The sequence below is a fragment of the Camelus bactrianus genome, chromosome 1 (assembly GCF_048773025.1).
Source record: "Camelus bactrianus isolate YW-2024 breed Bactrian camel chromosome 1, ASM4877302v1, whole genome shotgun sequence".
Lineage (NCBI taxonomy): Eukaryota > Metazoa > Chordata > Mammalia > Artiodactyla > Camelidae > Camelus > Camelus bactrianus.
In genome coordinates, this window is record NC_133539.1 from 110,178,884 (window position 1) to 110,199,513 (window position 20,630).

Consider the following 20,630-nt stretch of genomic DNA (forward strand, 5'->3'; position numbering starts at 1 on the left):
GGTGGCGGAACAGTTTTTCCTCCTTCCCTCCCTTGTTCCAGGCAGTTGTAGAATTCTTACTTGGGGACAGGGAGCAGAGGTTTGTTCCATATGAAACACCTGCTTCCAGTGAGGCATGATTAATACATTTTACTACCTCCCCTGAGAAAGAAATGATTTTAAGATCCAGTTTGCCTTGTTTGAAGTGGATTCCGTGGACAGTCCTGTGTTCTTAGTATTAAATAATATTAATAATAAATACATAATATATAAAAATTCAAGCAGTTCTTTCTTATTGGAACTACATGCATTTTGTATTCTCTTTACAAATGTATCTTCTAGGAAAAGTGATTACAGATCTTGGTGTGCTGTGACTTAACTAAGTTCAGTAGCATAACTTCATTTTTTTTTTTTTTTGAGTGAAGGTAGATTTATTCAGAGAGATACATTGAAAGGCAAGAGAAAGGCCATGAGGTGTGGGTTGGGTGCTCAGATTAAAAGTAAGTACACCCTCCATAGACAGAATGTGGGCCGTCCCCGAAGAGGGAGAGAGAGGGGCAATCAACTTCATCCTTTATTTCATAGAAAAATCTCTGATTGTGTGATGAGTGTTATACTACTTATATCTTGAACTGATTAATTGAACTATGCATTTATCTTACTTTAACTCTGTCTTTCATGAGGCCAGTTCTTTATCTGAATACTGAGCAAAAACGGCTTTTTGTTTAATATTCTTCAGATCATGTTTTATCATTAGAGAGAGCCTAAATCTTGTACAAAGTCAGAGTAAGTAAATATTCTCTGAGAGTATTTAGGCTGTCTTCCTTGTATTTGAGGCAAATGAACTCCGGGAATATCATCAGATTTGGCAGATTATTTTTACTAAGAATCCATTGTGTATATACATGGAAATACTCAGTACATACATTGAAGGAAAGTACTTGGGGTTATCTTTACTTCCCAGTGGAGTTGTTAAAGTTACACCATAAAACACACTTCACTCTAGCTCACTATTGGACTCTGGGAGGTTTGATTACCAGTAGCCACAAGGACCTTCTTTTAAGGCAGCCTGTAAACATTGTGCTTCCTGTGTACTTATGGTTATTTCAAGTGGTAAGTATACAACTACTGACTGGTAAACAAAGTCACTAGGTTTCCGAACATTACTATGTTTCCCTAACCCTATATGGTTAAGAGAAATCCCCCCCTTTTTTTAAATTGAAATGTAGTTGAGTTACAGTATTGTGATAGTTTCTGGTGTACAGCAAAGTGATTCAGTTATACATATGTATATTCTTTTTCCTACTCTTTATCATTATAGGTTATTGCAGGGTACTGAATGTAGTTCCCTGTTCTGTACACTAGGACATTGTTGTTCATCTATTTTATATACATCACTATTATATATAATAGTGTGTAAATCTGTTAATCCCAAGCTCCTAATTTATCCCTCCCCCACTTTTCACCTTTGGTGACTGTAAGTTTAAGAGCAATCCTCTTTTTAAACTCAGCAGTCATTCCACAATTTTTAAAAATTTTTCTTGACAGTAAACTTTCCCCTTTGAAATTTTAAATATTTGGACATTTAGTCAAAATACGTGTTTTATTTTCTAAGTAAAACAGGTAAGTTTCTGGGAGAAACATTTTAAAAAGAAAAAATTTCCCAAGCTTTATTTATTCAATAAATGTTTTCAAGTGTTTATTGTGTGCTAGACGGGAGGCATGTAAAAGTGCACCACTAATTTACAGTCAAGCTTAGGGAATTTACAAGTGTGGATTTTACTATGGCTGTTTGTTAAAACTGTCACTTTCATTTCTTAGGCAGTCTCGTCAGACAGTACCTGATGTCAACACAGAGCCCTCCCAAAATGAACAGATCATTTGGGACGACCCTACAGCCAGGGAGGAGAGAGCAAGGCTCGCCAGCAATTTGCAGTGGCCTAGTTGTCCCACACAGTACTCTGAGCTTCAGGTTGACGTCAAACAGTTGGAGGATTCTCCTTTCCAGGAGCCTTTACATGATTCAAAAATTGCTGAACAGGGTAATGAGAAAGAAATCTACTTACTTGTTTGTATTAAGTACATGTTGACCTCTTAAACAGATAAGCATCTTGTGATCTCTGAATTGTACATACAAACGAAAAACTTCAAAATCAGATGTTTCTGATTTAATTTAAACTTTTAAAAGTCAGAAAAATAATTATAAATTGAGGTAATTTATCAGTAAATTGAAAAAAGGTATTTCATTCTTAAATTTGGAGATCGAGATTAGGAATTTTTTTTCCCAGACCTTTTCCAGTCTTTTTTGCATTTGTGTAGTTAATGCTTAGTTTTTCTCCCAGTCACCTTGTTTTCATTTTAAGTCTTCTTCTAAATTTCACCCAACACATACCTACATTTGTTCATTGAATTTGTATGAGTTTCTCTGAATTCCCTGTTTTTTCTTTCCTTGGGCTTTACCTTGAAAGCAGAATGCTTCCTATCTTTCATCTTTTTGGTCATCTCTCCCCTACCTCCCTTCTCTTTCACATCTCATGATTTTTCCTCTACACTAGATATATGGATTTATCTCTGCTTTTGGCTTTCTCCAAGTGTGGAATTGCTCTCATTTTTAAAATTTAGGTTACATTTTACCAGTGAAAGCTTGGTATTTAAAGAAACGGCTAGAGAAGCCCATGGGTAACACCATTTTCCCTTTTAAAGCTAATCAATTGCACTTATTTATAAGCTCTAGAAATAGGCTACTTCTTTTGCATGTTCTTTTTACATTCCAGAATTTATGTTTAACTGTATCTTGGCTAAGACAGATGAGAATATTTCCCAGAATTTGTTCCTAGTCATATTTGGGTAACATCACACAGCAGCATTTTTTTTTTTTTTTTTTTTTTTTGCCCTCAGCTGTCTGTGATCCTGGAAACGCGTGTGTGACTGAAGAAGCCGCAAAACGCCCGATCGCTGAAGAAGTGGAAACTCCCATGAAAGACAGCCACTTGATCCCTACACCGCAGGCTCCCAGCATTGCCTTCCCTCTGGCCAACCCGCCTGTGGCTCCACACCCTAGAGAAGAGGTTTGTTTATCCTCAGTATGGTGATAAGGCTTTTGGATATTGCTGTTTTGCTGTGTTCAGAATTTGTTGATGATATGAAGGATTCATCAAATGTTGAAAGCTACATTTCTTTGTACTCTCTTGTTATTTCTGTATTTGATAACTCAGAAGACTAAAATGTCAATATAAAAGAATTGTATACCTGATAACTTTTTTTACGTTAATTTTTTCTAAAATAAACTCTTCCATTCCAGATTATAACGATAGAGGAGACCAATGAAGACTTAAAAAAACAGTACACATTTCAGCTGTCATCTCTGAATCCTCAAGAACGTATCGATTATTGTCATCTGATTGAAAAACTAGGTACAAGTATTTTCCTTAGGTCAAAAATGTCCCATATATTAACCTTATTTGGAAGTCAGATGTGGCTGATATTGATATCATTTGTAAGCTGTAGAAATTGAGATTAAAAAGACAGGTAACTTGTCTAAGGCTGTACATTGAGTCAGCACTGGAACTTTGATTTTATAAAGCTCTAATCTAAATCTAAAGTCACTGGGTCATGGGATTTAAAGCTTTAGATTGAAACCAACTATTATGATTTGAGAATCTCTTGTGCTGCTTTGAGCATTTGTTCATTGTTGAAACCTCGGACAAAATTAATGAAATTACACACTTACAATATAATTAAAACCACATTTTAATGAAGTTGAAGGGACAGTGATATCCGGAGAGGAGCTCCCTTTTGTGTGATAGTCTTACTCCACCAGTTGTCAGGCTCTCCGTCGGACACCATTCTGGAAGCCACTCTGAGCAGCACTGTCCAGTAGAAATGGAATATGAGCCACATATGTCACTGGAAGCTTTCTAGTAGCTACCTGTTTAAAAGTAAAAAGAAACAAGTGAAATTAATTTTAAACATATTTTATGTAACCTAGTATATGCAAAATATATTCAGCATGTAATTTGCATAAAATATGTGAGAGAGTGAGATATTTTACCTTTTTTTCCTGCTGAGTCTTTGAAATCTGGGATCTATTTTACCCTTCTAGCATATCTCAGTTTGGACTGGCTATGCTTCAGGTGTTAGGTAGCCATACGTGGCTAAAGGCTACTGTATTGGACAGAGCAGCCCTATAGAGTTAAGAACATCATAGGAAGAGAACTTAATGTGATAGCTTTATACATAGAAAACATTAAGAAATAATGGTTTTTTATAATAGTGGCCCTGAGTCATCAAGAAAGATTTAGTATCATTTAGTGCTACCCTTTTAAGTATGTGGAGAACCATGATATACTTTTTTTTTTTAGGTTTCTATTAGATACAGTTGTACTCTTGATAAGCTATGTTTCATGGAGACTTTACTCACATAGAACACTTTATGTTGGAGCTATAAGTTAGAATTGCTAAGCTTTACCTAGAGCTCACCAAAATGGAATGCTTTCGCATGTCTGTCTCCTACAGTTTGTTCCATCTCTGTAAACTGTTGGCAAGAGTAGTAGCAACTAACGGAGACTTATCTAGAGGAGGACAGAGTGCAGAGGCAGATGGGTACAGACTGCTGGAACTGGGAGTCTGTGACTAGAGGGTTTTTGATACTAGAATGCAAAGAAACCCTTCATTGTATAAATGAAGCAACTATCGCCAGCTGCCCAACTGCTGTACATAAATAAATCCATTATGTTGTCTGGATCACAGTATAAATTTGTTACATAGAATTAGATATTGATATTAATAATGGAATTTTTACCTTCTTGTCCTTTCGTCACTGTGATCCTGGGTGAGTTACTCTACCTACGTCCTCATGTGTAAATTGCAGATAATAACAGTAACATACCTTCATAGAGTTGTGAGGATTAAATGAGTTAATAATCTGGAGCACTTTCTTTAGTCCCTGGCATATTTGCAGTAAGTGCTCAGAAAGTCTTGGCTGCTATTATCATCAGAGACCTCTGTAAAGCATGAGATCCAATGTTTTGTTGAAATCTTAGGAAGCCCTTAATACAGCTCTGTCTAACCAGTAATCAGGTTAACCTCTAAAGTATAAACCAAAAGCCATGCTTTACATAAGCTTATATTTCCTTATGCCTTCTTTCCTCAAAGTCAGACTTCATACATACATATCTGAGAGGAGGGTTCAGCTCCCACCTGCTCCTTCATCTCTGTTTACCTAGTGTGTGTTTTGCTCCCGAGTGTCTGTGTTGATCTACTGACCTTATTTCCACTCACAAAAAATCTCTTTTGCTTTTAGCTGTAGATACTTCCTTTTGACCTCCATCTCCCTGGTTATATATATTCAGTGCTTGAAATTCGCTAAGGTAGTTGAGAGAGACTTAACAGGTGTAATGACCAACTGCAGTTTGTGGCCTTTGTAGTCTATTTCTTTTTATATCTTAATTGTAACAAACCAATTGCAGAGAAGCAGGAAAGTGAAGATTTACTATTGAGATAGGAAGGAATTTTTGTTACCTATAATAGATCTGATAATGGCATTATAGCTGTATAAGAAAATTTCCATATATTTTAGAGATGCATACTGAATACATAGGAGTAGAGTCAGATGATGTCTTATATTTGCTTTAAAATGGTTAAGCAGGAAAGGGGGTTAGATTCAAGTAAAGATGGCAAAACTTTGATAATTTTAGAACCTAGGTAGCCAGTGTATGGAGATTCATTTTACTGTTTTATCTACTTTTGTGTTTTAAATTTTCATAATAAACATTATGTTATTAAAAAAATTTGTAAAGAAAATAATTGTCAGTCAAGGGTTTTGGGGTTTTTGGGGGCATTTTGTTTATAAGTAATTTCTATGAATAGTTGAGATACATTTTTCTGAGGAAAAATTTAAGAATCAATAAAGTACCAATTTTTCTCTAATTAAGGTGGATTAGTGATTGAGAAGCAGTGCTTTGATCCCAGCTGTACACACATTGTTGTGGGACATCCGCTTCGAAACGAGAAGTATTTAGGCTCAGTGGCAGCTGGGAAATGGGTGCTTCATCGCTCCTACCTTGAAGCATGCAGGACTGCTGGGCGCTTCGTGCCGGTGTGTATTCAAATTAATGTGAAGGGTGATTTTTCTTTAAAAGTAAACATCTTAATAATTGGTTCCAGTACATATAGTGACTGTTCATGTAATTGAAATAACCAGATATGACCAATTAAATTATACTAATTTTATAAGGTTCCTGTTAACAGTTAAAGCAGAAAAATTTGAGGATCATAGATGCAGATTCTTAGTTATATCAGTTTTATTTACTATAATTTGAATGGATTTTTTTTAATTGAAATAACATTAGAAAATTTCAGGATTATCTCATAAGCTTTTATCTTTATTGCCAATCCGTAAAATACTAACTAGTGACTTGAAATATTTTGGTTCCTAACTAACTTTCACAGTAATATCTATCATGTAGTTTTTGAAGTTTTCAATCAAGATCCCTTAGGGATCTCTTCTATAGACAGGTAATCAAGCTGTTAATATAGATCTCCTCTGACACCAGGTCCTTCTGTGAAGTTCATCTTGCAGTAGGTGAAGCCTAATGATCTTAAATATTACCAGTTGCTAAGATGTAGTTAAATGTGTTTCTTAGAAAAGTATGCAATAATTTTCTGATTTCTAATTAAAACCAATGTACTTGACTCTTACATGAAGCCAAATTAATCTACATTTCCTCCATGCTCATAAACTGATGCTTACTCAGTAGTCTTTTTATTTATAGGAATTGAATGTGTAGCTTTTATAACTCTCATAGATTGTGGCCTCCTTCAGGATATATTGTAGGAACTCAAAAGTTTGTTGGGCTACTTCTGTAGGAAGAAGACTATGAATGGGGAAGTAGTTCCATACTTGATGTTTTGACTGGAATCAGCGCACAGCAACGAAAACTAGCACTTGCGGCAATGAGATGGAGGAAGAAAATCCAGCAAAGACACGAGTCAGGCATTGTCGAGGTATTAATGCATATAATTATGTAGGTAGTGTGAATGGTATTCAGTGTCATGACTATTCCAGGTTGTAAATTTTTTTTTATAAATAAAACTGAAAAATAGCTATATTTTCTTATTTTAAAGGCAATTTGTTTTCATTACAGCAAAATCAGAAAATGAAACATAAAAACAAATCAAACAGAACAAAACAGCCTCCCTTAGAGCATCATTAATTACTGTGACCATCTCCATGTATGTTTTTCCAAACCTGCATCGTCTGTCTGTGTAGCTAGCTATCAAACAAAATGGGATCATTACCACATTATTTTGTAACCTGTTTTTTTAAACTAAATTACGAACATCTTTCCATGTCCATAAGCATACCCCCACACTAGCATTTTTAATGTTTAAGGAATATTTTCTAAGCAAGACATTATTCCAGGTGCTGCAGTTTATATACGAAAATGGGCAAGATCATCTCTGCCCTCATGTGGATAACAATTTTTTTCCCTTTGTAACATTTAGGTCATTTCCATATTTTTGCTTTTACAAACAATGATGTGATGGATCTCCTTGTAGTTAAATCTTTGTATACACTCATAATTTTTGAATGATCGCATTGGTTACTCTGTTTGTCCCTCTGGGTTTATTCCACATCCTTCTTGGCCTTGCTCTGTGGCCCACATCACTGGGCTCACTTATACCTTCTGGTGATGGGAAGCACTAGCAGGACGTTGGAGTGGGGCAGTAGAGGGAGATGGATGATGTATTCTGACTGCCACCCTCCCTCCTTGTGGATTTTCATTAGCTGCATTCTTGTATTGATGATGGCTTTTGTGTGTGGGCACCCCTCCCAGAACTCAGTTCTCAGCTCACCCCATGATACTGCGCCATTCCTTGTTGGTTTACCTTAACCTTGTCTTGGAGCATTCTTCATTAAACCCTTCTCACTTACCCCAGGAGAGTAGGCTGTAGGGGTGAAAATTTTCCCTCATTCCCTTCTAGGTTCTTTGGCCGGTCTAAGAATCAAATTGACATATGACAGATTAACAGGAGAAAAACAAAACTTAATTTTGTTAAAGGGAGCACCATAAAAAAAAAATGAGATCCAAGGGTAAGTTGGGCAGATGAGGCTTACATCTCATCCTGAGCTAGGAATGGGATAGGAGCTTGAGGCTTCAGAGGGCAGAAGGCTGATTCACAGGATGATAAGAGCAGATGTTTGGTAATTAGATGTTTGCCCTGCCATACAGATGGGTCTTTCACATAAAAAGCTGTCTCTGGTAGCCGTGCTCTTTCTAGGCCAGGTCCCCTATCTGAATTCTTATAGGTAGTCAAGGGAGAGGTAAAAGTTTTTCTTGACTCTGCTGGGCCTTTTTTTTTTTTTTTTTTTTCCTGTTTTTCCACTATATGTTCATGCATTTATTTTATAAAATTCCCCAGTTTCTAGGCATTATCTCATTTTTTCTTTTATTTTGCTCTTGAATCAGCAGTTAGTTACTGGAATTCCTTAAAACTCTCAGTTTTATGAAGGTATCTTCCTGCTTTGCTTTTCTTGAACCTCTTCTCTCCTTTTCCACATCTTGGATGGAGTCAAGCAGAGGTTGATTCCTGGTTTCAGGAAAGAGTGGGCCAACAAGACCAGTGAGGATGGGGAAGGCTCCATAGATGATCCAGGGCAGGTGGGGAGAATACATCATTAGGATCATGATGATGGGAGATAGGACTGCCCCAATATTAGCAGCAATTCCCAGGATTCCTGTAGTTGTTACCCCATAGAAAAGAAGGATATTTAGTCATTTGTGGCCCTTCACTCCAAAAATCAGAATTTTATCATTGGCATAAACATTTCCCTGCATTAAAAACAACAAAATACCTAGAAATAAACTTAACCAAGGAGGTTACCTATACTCTGAAAACTGTAAAACATTGATGAAGGAAATTGAAAATGATACAAAGAAATGGAAAGATTTCTTGTGCTTTTGGATTGGAAGAATCAACAGTATCAAAATGGCCGTACTACCCAAAGCAATCCACAGATCCAGTGCAACCCCAGTCAAAATACTCATGACAATTTTCACGGAGCTAGAACAAGCAATTCCAAAATTTATATGGAACCATAGAAGACATCAAGTTGCCAAAACAATCTTTTGTGGGTTTTTTTTTTCTTTTTTCTTTTTTCTTTATGTTCTCTTTTCTTGTGGTTTGATGACTAGAGAAGTTCCTTTAACATTTGTTATAAAGCAGGTTTGGTGGTACTGAATTCTTTTAGCTTTTGTTTATCTGTGAAGCGTTAGATTTTTCCATCAAATCTGAATGAGAGCCTTCCTGGCTAGAATATTCTTGGTTGTAAGTTTTGCCCTTTTATCACTTTAAATATATCTTGCCACTCCCTTCCAGCCTCTAGAGTTTCTACTGAAAAATCAGCTGATAACCTAATGGGAGTTCCCTTGTATGTTATTTGTTGCTTTTCTCTTGCTGATTTTAATATTTTCTCCTTATCCTTAATTTTTGTCAGTTTGATTACTGTGAGCCTTGGTGTGTTCCCCTGTTTAGTTGATCCTGTGTAGAACTCTCTGTGCTTCCTGGACTTGGGTAACCATTTCCTTTCCCAGGTTGGAGACGTTTTCGGTTATCTTTTCAAAAATTTTCTCAGGTCCTTTCTCTTTCCTCTTTCTGGGACCCCTATAATGCAAATATTACTGCTTCATGTTGTCCCAGAGTTCTCTTAAACTATCCTCATTTCTTTAACCTTTTTTCTTTTTTTCTGTTCTGCAATAGTATTTCCTCTAATCTAGCTCACTGATCCATTCTTATGCCTCATTTAATCTATTCTTGGTTCCTTCTAGTGTATTTTTCATTTCAGTTTTATTCTTCAACACTGGGTATTCTTTATATTTTCCAGCTCTTTGCTAAAAACTTCACTCTGTGCGTCTGTATTTCTCTTCAGTTCTCTGAACATCTTTGCCATCATTACTTTAAACTCTTTCTCAGATAAATTGCCTATCTCCTCATCATTTATTTCTTCTGGATTTTATCTTGTGCCTTGGCCTGGGAGATACTCCTCTGAGGCCTCATATTGTCTGTCTTTCTATTTGTATTTTTAGGTTGGTTAGTTACGTTTCTTGACCTTGGAGAGGTGGCTCTCTGTGGGAGGGGTCCTATGCGTCCCATCAGTACACTCCTCTCTTGTCACCCAAGGGCCAGGGTCCAGCTGGTCCCAGTGTAGAGTCTGGCCTGTGTTTGTGGATTCCTTCCACAGGCTTTGGGATTGTTGCTTTCTTATTTCTGGTATCTGCCCCTTGTGGGTGAGGCTGGACTAGAGGCTTATTCAGGTTTTCTGGCAGGAGGAGTTGGTGACTGCCCACTGCTGGGTAGAGTTTGGTCCTGAACCTCTGGTGGGTAGGGCCATATCTAGAGGTGTTTGTGGCTCAGGAAGTCTGCTGACAGGTTGGGCTGTGTTCCCACCCAGTATGTTGTTTGGCCTGAGGCTTCCCAGCCCTTAAGCCTACAGGCTGTTGGATGGAGCTAGGCCTTCCTGCTGATGATCTAATCAAGATGTCAGCCTCCAGGAAAGCTCGTATATATGAACACTCCTGAAATGTCCACCACCAGTTTTTATGTCCCCTGAGTGAGGCACAGCCATCTCCTACCTCCCCAGGAGACCCTCCAAAACCAGCAGGCAGGCCTGGCCCAGGTTCCTGTGAATTTACTGCCTCTGCCCTTGGACCTGGCACACACAAGATTCTGTGTATGCTTCCCAAGAGAGTGAAGTCTCTGTTTCCCCCAGTCCCATGGGGCTCCTGTAGTTAAGCCCCACTGGCCTTCAAAACCAGATGTCCTGGGGTCTCCTCCTCCTCCCAATGGTGGAACCATGGCCTGGGGAGCCTGAGATGGGGCTCACAACTCTTACTCCTGTGGGAGGGCCTCTGCAACTTGTTCTTCAGCTTGTGGGTCACTTACCTGGCGGGTATGGGGCCCAATTATATCACATGCACACACCTCCTACCGTCCCACTGTGGTTCCCTTTATGTTTCCAGTTGAAAAAGATCATTTTTGCTAGGTTCCAGTCTTTTTTTTTTTTTTTTTTTTTTTGATGGTTGTTTAGCAGTCAGTTGTGGTTTTGTTGTGGTTGTGAGGAGAGGTGAGCTCATGGTCCTGCCATCTTGACTGGCAGTCTTCTCCAAATTGTAAACTTTTTTAAGAAAATATGCTTGACAAAATAATAATTCTATTTTTTATCCCTTGGTTGATATACTTAGTTTGGGCATCCGAAATTCAGCTTAGTGTTAATTCCTAATTCTTCTAATTGTGGTCGACAGTAAGGTATATATATATAATGTTGGTCGTTCTTTTAAAAATCATTTATATCTGTAAAATGTGACCCATACTATATTTCTTCCAAAGAATCTCTTTAGCATCTATCTCCAGGGGTTCTCAGCTTGAGGTCCACCGACTCTCCCAAAGTTTATAGATCAAATTCAAGAAGGAAAAAAATACATCCTTATTTTTACTAACCTCTAATTGAAAGTTCACATTTCTTTCATTATAAGTCGAGGCAACAAACCACAACACTATTAACAAGATCTGTGACTCTGCCCCATGGAAATCAGATATTTTTGCTTGTGTTAACAGTTGTAAGTATCTTGAAATATTGTTCATCACTACTTTAAAATTATAGTACACACAGATGTCCCCAGCTTGTGATGGTTCAACTTGACGATGGTGCAAAAGTGGTACACATTCAGTAGAAACCGTACTTTGAATCTTGTATTTTGATTTTGAACTTTTCCCAGGCTAGCGACACGCAGCACAGCCCTCTCTCGTGACGCTGGGCAGCGGCAGTGAGCCGCGTGATCACAGGGGAGAACAAGCAGGACACTCACAGTCATTCTGGCTTTCCCTTTCAGTAAGGCGTTCAGTAAATTACATGAGCTAGTCAGCCCTTTGTTATAAAATAGGCTTTGTGTTCGATGATTTTGCCCAGCCGTAGGCTAATGTAAGTGTTCTGAGCGGGTTTAAGCTGGGCTGCTCTAAGCAATGGTATTTGATAGGTTAGGTATATTAAATGCATTTTTGACTAAATGATATTTTCGACTTATGATGGGTTTAATATAGAAGCACATCTGTTATGTCATAATTTTTTAAACATTTTGATAATTTTCAATAAATGGTTTCCTTCGTAATACTTTATACGTCATTTTGAACATTAAAAAAATTCATGTGGTATGGAAATTCCATCTCAATAAAACTGTTATTTTTAAAAAATTACTTAGAGGACAGAGCCATAGGTTTCACTAGACTGCTGAAGGGGTCCATGGCTCACAAAAAGGTTAAGAACCCAAGTTATATCGTCTTTTGTGTTGTATTCTGAGTTCTCTGCTGTCTCCAGGTCCTTTTTAGCCTTGATTCTCTTTCATGTTTCCAGTTTGCACTTTCAAGAGAAATACAATGGAGATTCCATCTAATCTACTGTTATTTAGGCTCTACTCTTGATTAATTGTAAGAAAAAAATACTAAAAAAGGCTACACAAATGTCAAGTTGCTTTAATGTTACCTAACCATAAAATCATTTTCCTTCATTCTTCAAGTATTTATTGATGACCTACTATGTGCTGTGCACCATGGCTGTGTGTTTCAAAGTATTCTGACCAAAACAGTTACTGTGTTCCTCAGAAGTAAAGGTTATAAGATTATTCATTGACATAAAACTAAGTCTGCAGATGAAATGTATTATTTGTATTATTTTGTCATTTATTTTCCAAATAATTTCAACACTGATTATGTTTATTTGTAGGGGGCATTTAGTGGATGGAAGGTTATTTTACATGTTGATCAGTCCCGAGAAGCAGGATTCAAACGCCTTCTTCAGTCAGGAGGAGCAAAGGTTTGTATTAAATCAACTTACTGAATTTTTTATAAGGATTATTTCTAACCAGGGTTACTGTGATCAGTTCTTGATTCTCTTCTGCGTTTTGTGAGATGGTAATCCTCACGTATAGATTATACAGTTGGACGACTTCAGGAACTGATAGATTGTGATGCTTCTTGTTTTTCCCTTAGGTGCTACCTGGTCATTCTGTATCTTTATTTAAAGAAGCTACACATCTCTTTTCTGACTTTAGTAAACTGAAACAAGGTGACTCAGGAGTAAATATAGCAGAAGCTGCTGCCCAGAACGTGCATTGCTTGAAAACAGAGTACATTGCTGATTATCTTATGCAGGTTTGTAGGATCCTATCCTTGACCTCCTCATGACCAAAGATGTGCTTCTCTGCGTAGAGACAGAACTACACAACAAAACCCTCAAGCGTTTGCTCCCTGGAGGGCTCACTACACTCCGGTTCAGAATTGGCCTGTGTTGGGTGATTTGTGTGGGCAAAGAAAAATCTTCCTGACACAAGAGTGCCTCAATGCCAGCAGGAATCAGCAAAGTATGGCATGTGGTCGTAAATGTCTTACCACAAAGGATTTGAAGCAGAATAGTGTAGAAATAGGGGGAAGCCACAACCCACCTGTTTTGTGATCATTGCTGCTTGGGTTTGGAAGCAGGTCAGGGTTTAACAGAAGGAATGCCTGAAACATCAACAGGAAGCCTCTGTCCTAAAGCAGTGGGATTCATACCGACCAGGAATTAGTTAGCCAGTACTAGCTCTCCTTGAACACCTACATAACTTCTTAAAAAATCTCAATTTGTTAAGACATGTGAGGTTTTAAAATTCTACCCATTTGGAAAGGGCAGGGGTTGGGGGAGTGTGGAGGACCCTCCTGTATGTACCTCATCCCTCCTGAAGTTCCTGATCGGGTGCATCTAAGATGAGAACCACTACTGAATAGTCACCTAAACTGTGCAGTGCTAAGTGTTTGTACAAGTGCTGTCATTTTTTCCTGTACATATAAAAGAGTGTGTAGAACATACATCCTGGTTAAAGAACAGCAAAATGTCATCCCAGTGCCCAGGGTAAGAAATAGAAGATTGAGAGTCCCATAGGAGCCCCCCGCTGCTCCTCCCCGCTTGCGTCTCCCTCCTTCCCCACCAGAAGCAATCACTGGCTGACTTTTGGTTATTCGTGTCCTTGCCTTTCTCAGGGTTGTAAAGTGCGTCAGGTACTAAATGTCTGGAGAAATGTATAGGGGGAGTGAGCTGCTCTGTATTTCTGCATCTGAGTTCATGATTGCCTGTCCCTTGCTCCTGTGAATAGGTCAAAACAGAACAGTCCTGTAGGGTGAGGCAGTAGGCTCAGGAGGGGAGAGCAGCAGCTTCATGTCAAATTCATGGCCAAGATAAACCAGGCATAGGTAAGACTCTGAGATAGGCTCACCCTAGTGTTCTCACTTCAGGTTAAAAACTAGATGCGGTGGCTGCAGGGATCTTGGTGATGATGGCCTTCAGCGTGTCTTCGGTCACATTGGTGCAATCTGGTTGATCACCCTTTGTCTACTTCTGTGCACTGCCGTCATCCCAGGAGCTCCATTCATCATCCTTTGTCTCTTTTCTCTGTTGGGTCTCCTGTTTCTGAGTCCCGTGTCATCCTGATACACTCTCTCATGTTGATGGAGGTCTTGTCTAGTAACTTGAGAAAGAACACATGGGAGGTAAATTGCTTACGACTTTCTATGTGTGAAAATTCTTTTTTCTGTGCTCACATTTGACTGAAGTTTGGCCTGGCATCAAATTCTAGGTTGAAATCTGCTTTCTGTTAGACTTTTTGATTGCTTGTCTCCTTGCTTCTAGTATTGCTGTTAAGTAGTCCAAAGCCATTTTGATTCATAATCCTTTATATGTAACTGTAAACTAGTAGGAAGTTCTTTTTGTCCCCAGTTTTCTGAAATTTAAAATGATACACTGTCATGAAGGTCTGTGTATATATTGCTGAGCAGTACAGATGTACCACAGTTAGTTTAATCGTTAACCTATTGAAGGACATTTGGGTTGTTTCCAGCTTGGAGCTATGATTAAAGCTGCTGTGAACATTTGTGTACAGTTTATATGTGAATGTTAAGATTTCACTGCACCGGGATGAATGCCCAAGTGCGTGTTTCCAGAGTGGTCATATTTCTACATTCCTACCATGAGTGGATCCAGTTTCTCTGTCCTCATCAGCATTTAGTTGTTTTTCATTTTAGCCATTTCAGTTGGTGTATAATGAATGATCTCTCTTGTGGTTTTGACTTGCATTTCCCTCACGGCTAATCAAAGTGAACATCTTTTTGTGTGCTTCTTTGCCATGTTTATATCCGCTCTTCATTGAAATAAATGTTCATGTCTTTTGCCCCATTTTCTAATTTAATTGTTTTTTTTTTTTACCATTGAGCCTTGACAGGTGTTTCAGATGCCAGTCCTCTGTTGGATGTGTATTTGTGCATATTTTCTCTCAGTCTGTGGCTTATCTATTTATCCATTTACCTTTATCCTCTTATCAGGGCTTTTTGCAGAACAGTTTTTAAAAATGTTTTATAGTTTTTACATTGTATGTCTATGATCCATTTTGAGCTAATTTTCACAAAAAGTGTAAGGTTTAGGTCAAAATTTGGGGTTGTGGGTGTTAGGGTTTTTTGTTTGTTTGTTTGATTGCTATGGCGTGTCCAGTTGCTCCAGCACCATTTCTTAAAAGAAGTATCCTCCATTTAGTTGCATTTGCACGTTTGTCAAAATTCAGTTGGGCATTTTGTGTGGGTCTGTTTCTGAATTCTCTGTTATGTTCCACTGATCTGTGTGTGTCTTTCCTTCTGCAAGACTGTCTTAATCACTATGTATATAATAAGCCCTAATATTGGGTAGTGATTCCTTCCTATTTATTCCTCTTTGTCAATATTGTTGCTATTCTAGGGCCTCTCTCTATATATATATATATATTTTTTTTTTTTTGCCTGTACCTTTATTTGTAAATTTTTAGATAAGCTTGTTCGTCTAAAAAAACACCTTGCTGTGATTTCGATAGGATTGCATTAATCAGTTTGAGTGATTTACATCTTTACTGTGTTAAGTCTTTCAGTCCTTGAACACAGCTCATCTCTGTTTGGGTTGTCTTTGATTCCTTTCATGAACAGTTTGTAATTTTCAGTATTTCCATTTTGGAGGTGATTGTTTTACTGAGAGTAGATCATAGTCTGCTTCTTCATGTGTGTAATAATTTTGGATGTATCCTGCACATTGGGAATCAGCTGTAGAAACTAGATTCTGTGGTGTTCCTCTGAAGAGTACCACGCCATCTGTTTAGCTGGCAGTTTACTTGGCTGAGCTCCTGCCGTGAGTGGCAGCTCAAACCTCCGCTTGGTTCCTGGAGCTTTGCTCTGAGTTGCTTTGCACATACATGACTCAGCGTCAAGCGAGGATTTGATCAGCATTTATAACACAGAGTTTGGGGTTCTGCCCTCCCACTTTCTGGGATCTCCCACGTCATTCTCTAGTGCTCTGGTTGCCATTCTGTCCTGTGGTTCTTCAAGGTTTCCTATTAGAGTTTTAGCCAGTCAGCATGACCCAGCGGGGCTTCTCCTCAGGCTGAAAGACATAAAAAATGAAAAGAGGAATTCACCCTCTTCCATTCCTCTCTTTCCAGCTGTCAACTCCCCTCAAGTATTTGCCTGATTTTGTTTCTTCTACAAAACCTTACAGTAGTTGCTTTTAATATATTTTGGTTGGACGTTATACTTGTTATCTGTAGAAGAGTTAAATCAAAAGGCAACTACCCATTATTTTGTGGTGATTCATTTTCATGTTATGTAGTCTGCCATGTTGCCAGAAGATTAAGTTTTATTATACTTTTAATAAGAGAAAAGGTCCTTATTTCAACGTTGGTAATAAGGTTATAAGGAAGAAAAATGCAAAGGTTTCAGACTTAAGTGGAGAAGTGTATGAATTCTGGCTTTGCCACCTGTTAGGTAGGTAACATTGTGTTATTTAACCTTTTTTATCTATGAAATGGAGAATAAAAAACCTATCTCACATGTTTATTGTAAAAATTTTCAAAAATTTATACTAAGCATAACTTCTCACACTTAAATGATAACTATTAACTGTATTTTACTGTAGTTTCCATATTCAGTATTTAATCTATACAGATTAAACCATTAAGACCTGAGCTGGCCCCACTCTGCCTGAGCTTATAAACTTATTTTTTTTATAAAAGCTGAAATTTTGTCACACAGGATCTGTTCACCAAAGGTGACAAGTGTTAAATTGCTACCTTGAAAGAAAAATGTTTAAGTTTTTCTGGTCATAAAGCAGAGTAAAGGAATCTATAACCTGATGAACAGTTTGAAATCTGAAAAAACTTTTCTCCCTTTTACAGGAATCCCCTCCTCAAGTAGAAAATTATTGTCTACCAGAAGCTGTCTCACTTCTTCAGAACAATAAGGAACCTGGGCCTGGATCCTCACAAAAGAGGAAAGCTCCCACAGAGAAAAATAAAATCAAACGACCTAGAGTGCAGTGATCGCATTTACTCAGTTACCAGCATTAAATGTTTTTAATTTAGTACCCTGGATATTACTGTGATGGGTTTGTACAGTGCTTTAAAGGCAAGAACCTGAAGGATTCGGCTTCAGTGTAACAACAGTGGCCCTGCTTGAAGTGTGTTTTTAACACCTGAAACTTTAATCACTGAAATACTAACTGTCCCTGAATGGAAAGTTACCTGAAATAACAACAAAACACAGCCCCTCAGCTAGCGTGCCGTTAAACCACTTTGCCGTGTGTAAGGGGCTCTTTGTTTATTTATTTTCTTGTACGTATCTGGGTCTGTAGCTTAGTGGACGTTTTAGCAAGGTGATGGATTTTGCCTTACAATGTCTGCTTTAATTCATAGCAAGGAAGTTGTCAATTGGGATTTATTCGTTTTTTTTCCCCTGATTTCTATCTTCTCATCACCATTTTACCTCTTTTTAACAGGAACCTGAGCACAAGGTTTAATGAGGAACTGAGGCTTTAAACTTAAATGTGTGTGTATATATGTATATGCATGTTTGTACAAACTTCTCTATGATGTCTGCCAAGTTTGGGCACTAAAACTTGGAAAATAAAAACAATGAAGAATAAAGTAGTGACTCAAAGTAGATAAGTTCAAATAAGTTTTTAAAAAGAAATAAAACATTCTGGTATCTATTCTCTTATTGAAGCAATAAAAGATTTGTAAAACGTAGCCTAAAAAGCACATTTCTAGTTACGTTTCTGGTGTTTGCTGTTTATGTGCAATATTGTTTCTAGGGGGTTAAAAAAAAATAAGGAACTACATAATTGCATTAGCCTTTATTAATCTAAACCTAACCACCAAATACTGTGTGCATTGCCATAATTTTCCAAATATAAAGCTACCTCATTTTGTTTAAGGGACAGATAAGGTAGGACTGTAATTTTGATGCAGACTGTTCAATTCCTAGTGAGTTTTTGAAAGGCAAACTCAAATGGTGATGGATTAACCTGGACACCAAACCGCTGACGTTGTCATCAGATTTTCCTCTAAACAGAGGAAGGGGTACCCCTGTCCTGCAGACTATCCTGCTTTGAGCTAGTTCACAGCTGCGGACCTCACAAGGAGGTGGTTGCAGTTAGAGGAGGTCCTATGGGTGGGGTCCTAATTTGGCAGAACAGGTGACGTCACAAGGAGAGACCAGGAGTTCCTGGCACAGGGAAGGAAGCACCGCGTGAGGACACGAGCAGCTGTCAGCGCGTCGGGAGCCTTTCCAGAAGCCCCGGCCAGCACTTCGACCTTAGACTTCTAGCCCCCAGAACTGTGAGAAAGAGCTCAGATCTGTGACTTCTCACCCAGAAAGACACAAGCCACCACTCTAACCCAAACCTACCTTTTCACAGAGAAGCCTCTCACTCGGAGGTGCTTTCGTACATGTTGCTTTACATCAGGGGTTGGCAAACTCGCTCTGTAGAAGCGCAGAGAGTAAATGTGTTGAGCTTCATTGGCTGGTCTGCGGCATTTTTCCTCCAATTCTTTAAAATGTAAAAATATTCTTAGCTCAAAGCCGTGCAAAAATAGGCAGTGGGCCATAGTGAGCTGACCCCCACTTTTCCATCTCGGTCTGTCAACATGCAACACCCTCAGCTCTGTTTTTCTACTAAGAGGAGGAGCAGCCTTTTGGCAGCGCCATCTCATGCTTGTGTAGCATCGGGGATTCTGTGATTAAAAGTATCACGTGTTTTAAATGTGTGAGGTACTCATGGGAAGAAAAGCCACGGTACAGATGTTTTTTGAGGCTTTTTCAAACCATTAAAGAATGTTGAAGAAAACTTTTAAAGCAATGGAAACTAATAAACGAAAAGAGAGAATTAAGCAATTCTCCTGTCAGTATGAACTGCATTTCAGGATGACCTGTCAGCTGAGGAAAAATGCTTTAGAATAATTCCAGGCAATAAGTGCAGAGGACAGGACAGAAGCAAGCCATCTTACAACTGAATGAAATTACAGGTCTAAGCAAATGGGGAATGTTCTACTGATGGATCAAGCGGATGATACCTGACCTCACTGACCACGCAAGACCACCAGACATGCCTCCTGGTGTGATGCAATGAGAAGCAGAAGACAGTATGAAGTGCTCTTGTTAGAGCAGGCAGGCAGCTAGACACGAGCAGAGAAGGGGGCATGGGCCAGGTGGCAAGAAACCATGTATCTTGTGAACAACAGAGGCCCTTGGGCAGACAAAGAGAAGCAGCAACTTTGAGACTGATAGGAAGCCATATATCTTGAGATGACAGGGTCCTAGAGGCAGACAAAGGTGAGAAAAGGTGGGAATCTCCAGTATCTGAATGTAACCTTTGGCTCGTTATGCCCTTATTACAATAAAAGTAGCCTGGGAGATAAGAAGTACCCATTAGGCACCAATGCCATGACACTTCCAAACAAGACTAAATAAGAACAACAACAAAAAAATCCCTCTTCCCTTCCGGAAGGTGGAGCTGGGATGAAAATCAGGAAATATGACCCCAAACTTCTCCATCCCCAATAAATACTCTGCCCATTCATTTTTACACCCCATATAACCAGCTTGTCAAAGAAACTCAGGGCAGCTACTCACCTGAGTCTGCCCACTCTATCCTTGAGAGTGTATTATCCTTTAATAAACCCTCATTTTGCTTTCTTGACCTCTGTGTCTCTTCTCTGAATTCTTTCTGTGACTAGATGAGAACTTACTCTCCAATAATACCCTTCCCCTAGCTCCATTATTTAAACTCACATTTGATCAAGCTTCCAGATCTTACTACCTAGACTCAATCAACGTTGAGTAAGGGGTGTTCCAGTTCAAAAGGACACTGTTCATGGATCTTGAACTCAGCTCCTCTCATGGACACACTGATTCTACAACTACAAACAGAATAATTTCCTCTGAAAGAAAGCTCAAAACTAGCTAAGTGACTGCTACATATCAGGCAAATGGGAAAACCATATCTAAGCAGGTAGGGGAAAGGTGAGGCGCACTCTCTCACCATAAGCCCCGCCCCCGCATGGCATCCCACAGTCAGAAGGGAACTGGCAGCCCTGGGCTTCACTCTAAGGAGCAAAGGGCTTGAATTTGACATCTGAGACCCCAACTTTTAAGACCTGTACTTGAGAGACGAGCCCCCAAAACACCTAGCTTTGACAGCCAATGGAGCTTGTGTCCCCAAGACCCACAAGGCTGCAGTGAGCTGAGAAACAGCTCCTGAAGGGCTCATGTGGACT

General features: G+C 38.8%; 1 protein-coding gene across 5 annotated transcripts in view; it reads left to right on the plus strand.

Moving 5' to 3' along the window:
• TOPBP1 (DNA topoisomerase II binding protein 1) overlaps positions 1-18,113 on the plus strand; it is a 54,321-nt gene extending 36,208 nt beyond the window's left edge. For 4 of the 5 annotated variants that reach the window (XM_074371140.1, XM_074371134.1, XM_074371161.1 and 1 more), the window contains 8 exons: positions 1,801-2,021; positions 2,878-3,047; positions 3,281-3,392; positions 5,913-6,076; positions 6,847-6,984; positions 12,758-12,847; positions 13,024-13,185; positions 17,253-18,113. In XM_074371140.1, coding sequence (XP_074227241.1) covers positions 1,801-2,021; positions 2,878-3,047; positions 3,281-3,392; positions 5,913-6,076; positions 6,847-6,984; positions 12,758-12,847; positions 13,024-13,185; positions 17,253-17,396 — 1,201 coding nt within the window. In that variant the 3' untranslated portion in view covers positions 17,397-18,113. The remainder of the gene's footprint in view (positions 1-1,800; positions 2,022-2,877; positions 3,048-3,280; positions 3,393-5,912; positions 6,077-6,846; positions 6,985-12,757; positions 12,848-13,023; positions 13,186-17,252) is intronic. The other variant, XM_074371151.1, reaches the window with a different exon arrangement.
• The last annotated feature ends 2,517 nt before the right edge of the window (positions 18,114-20,630 follow it).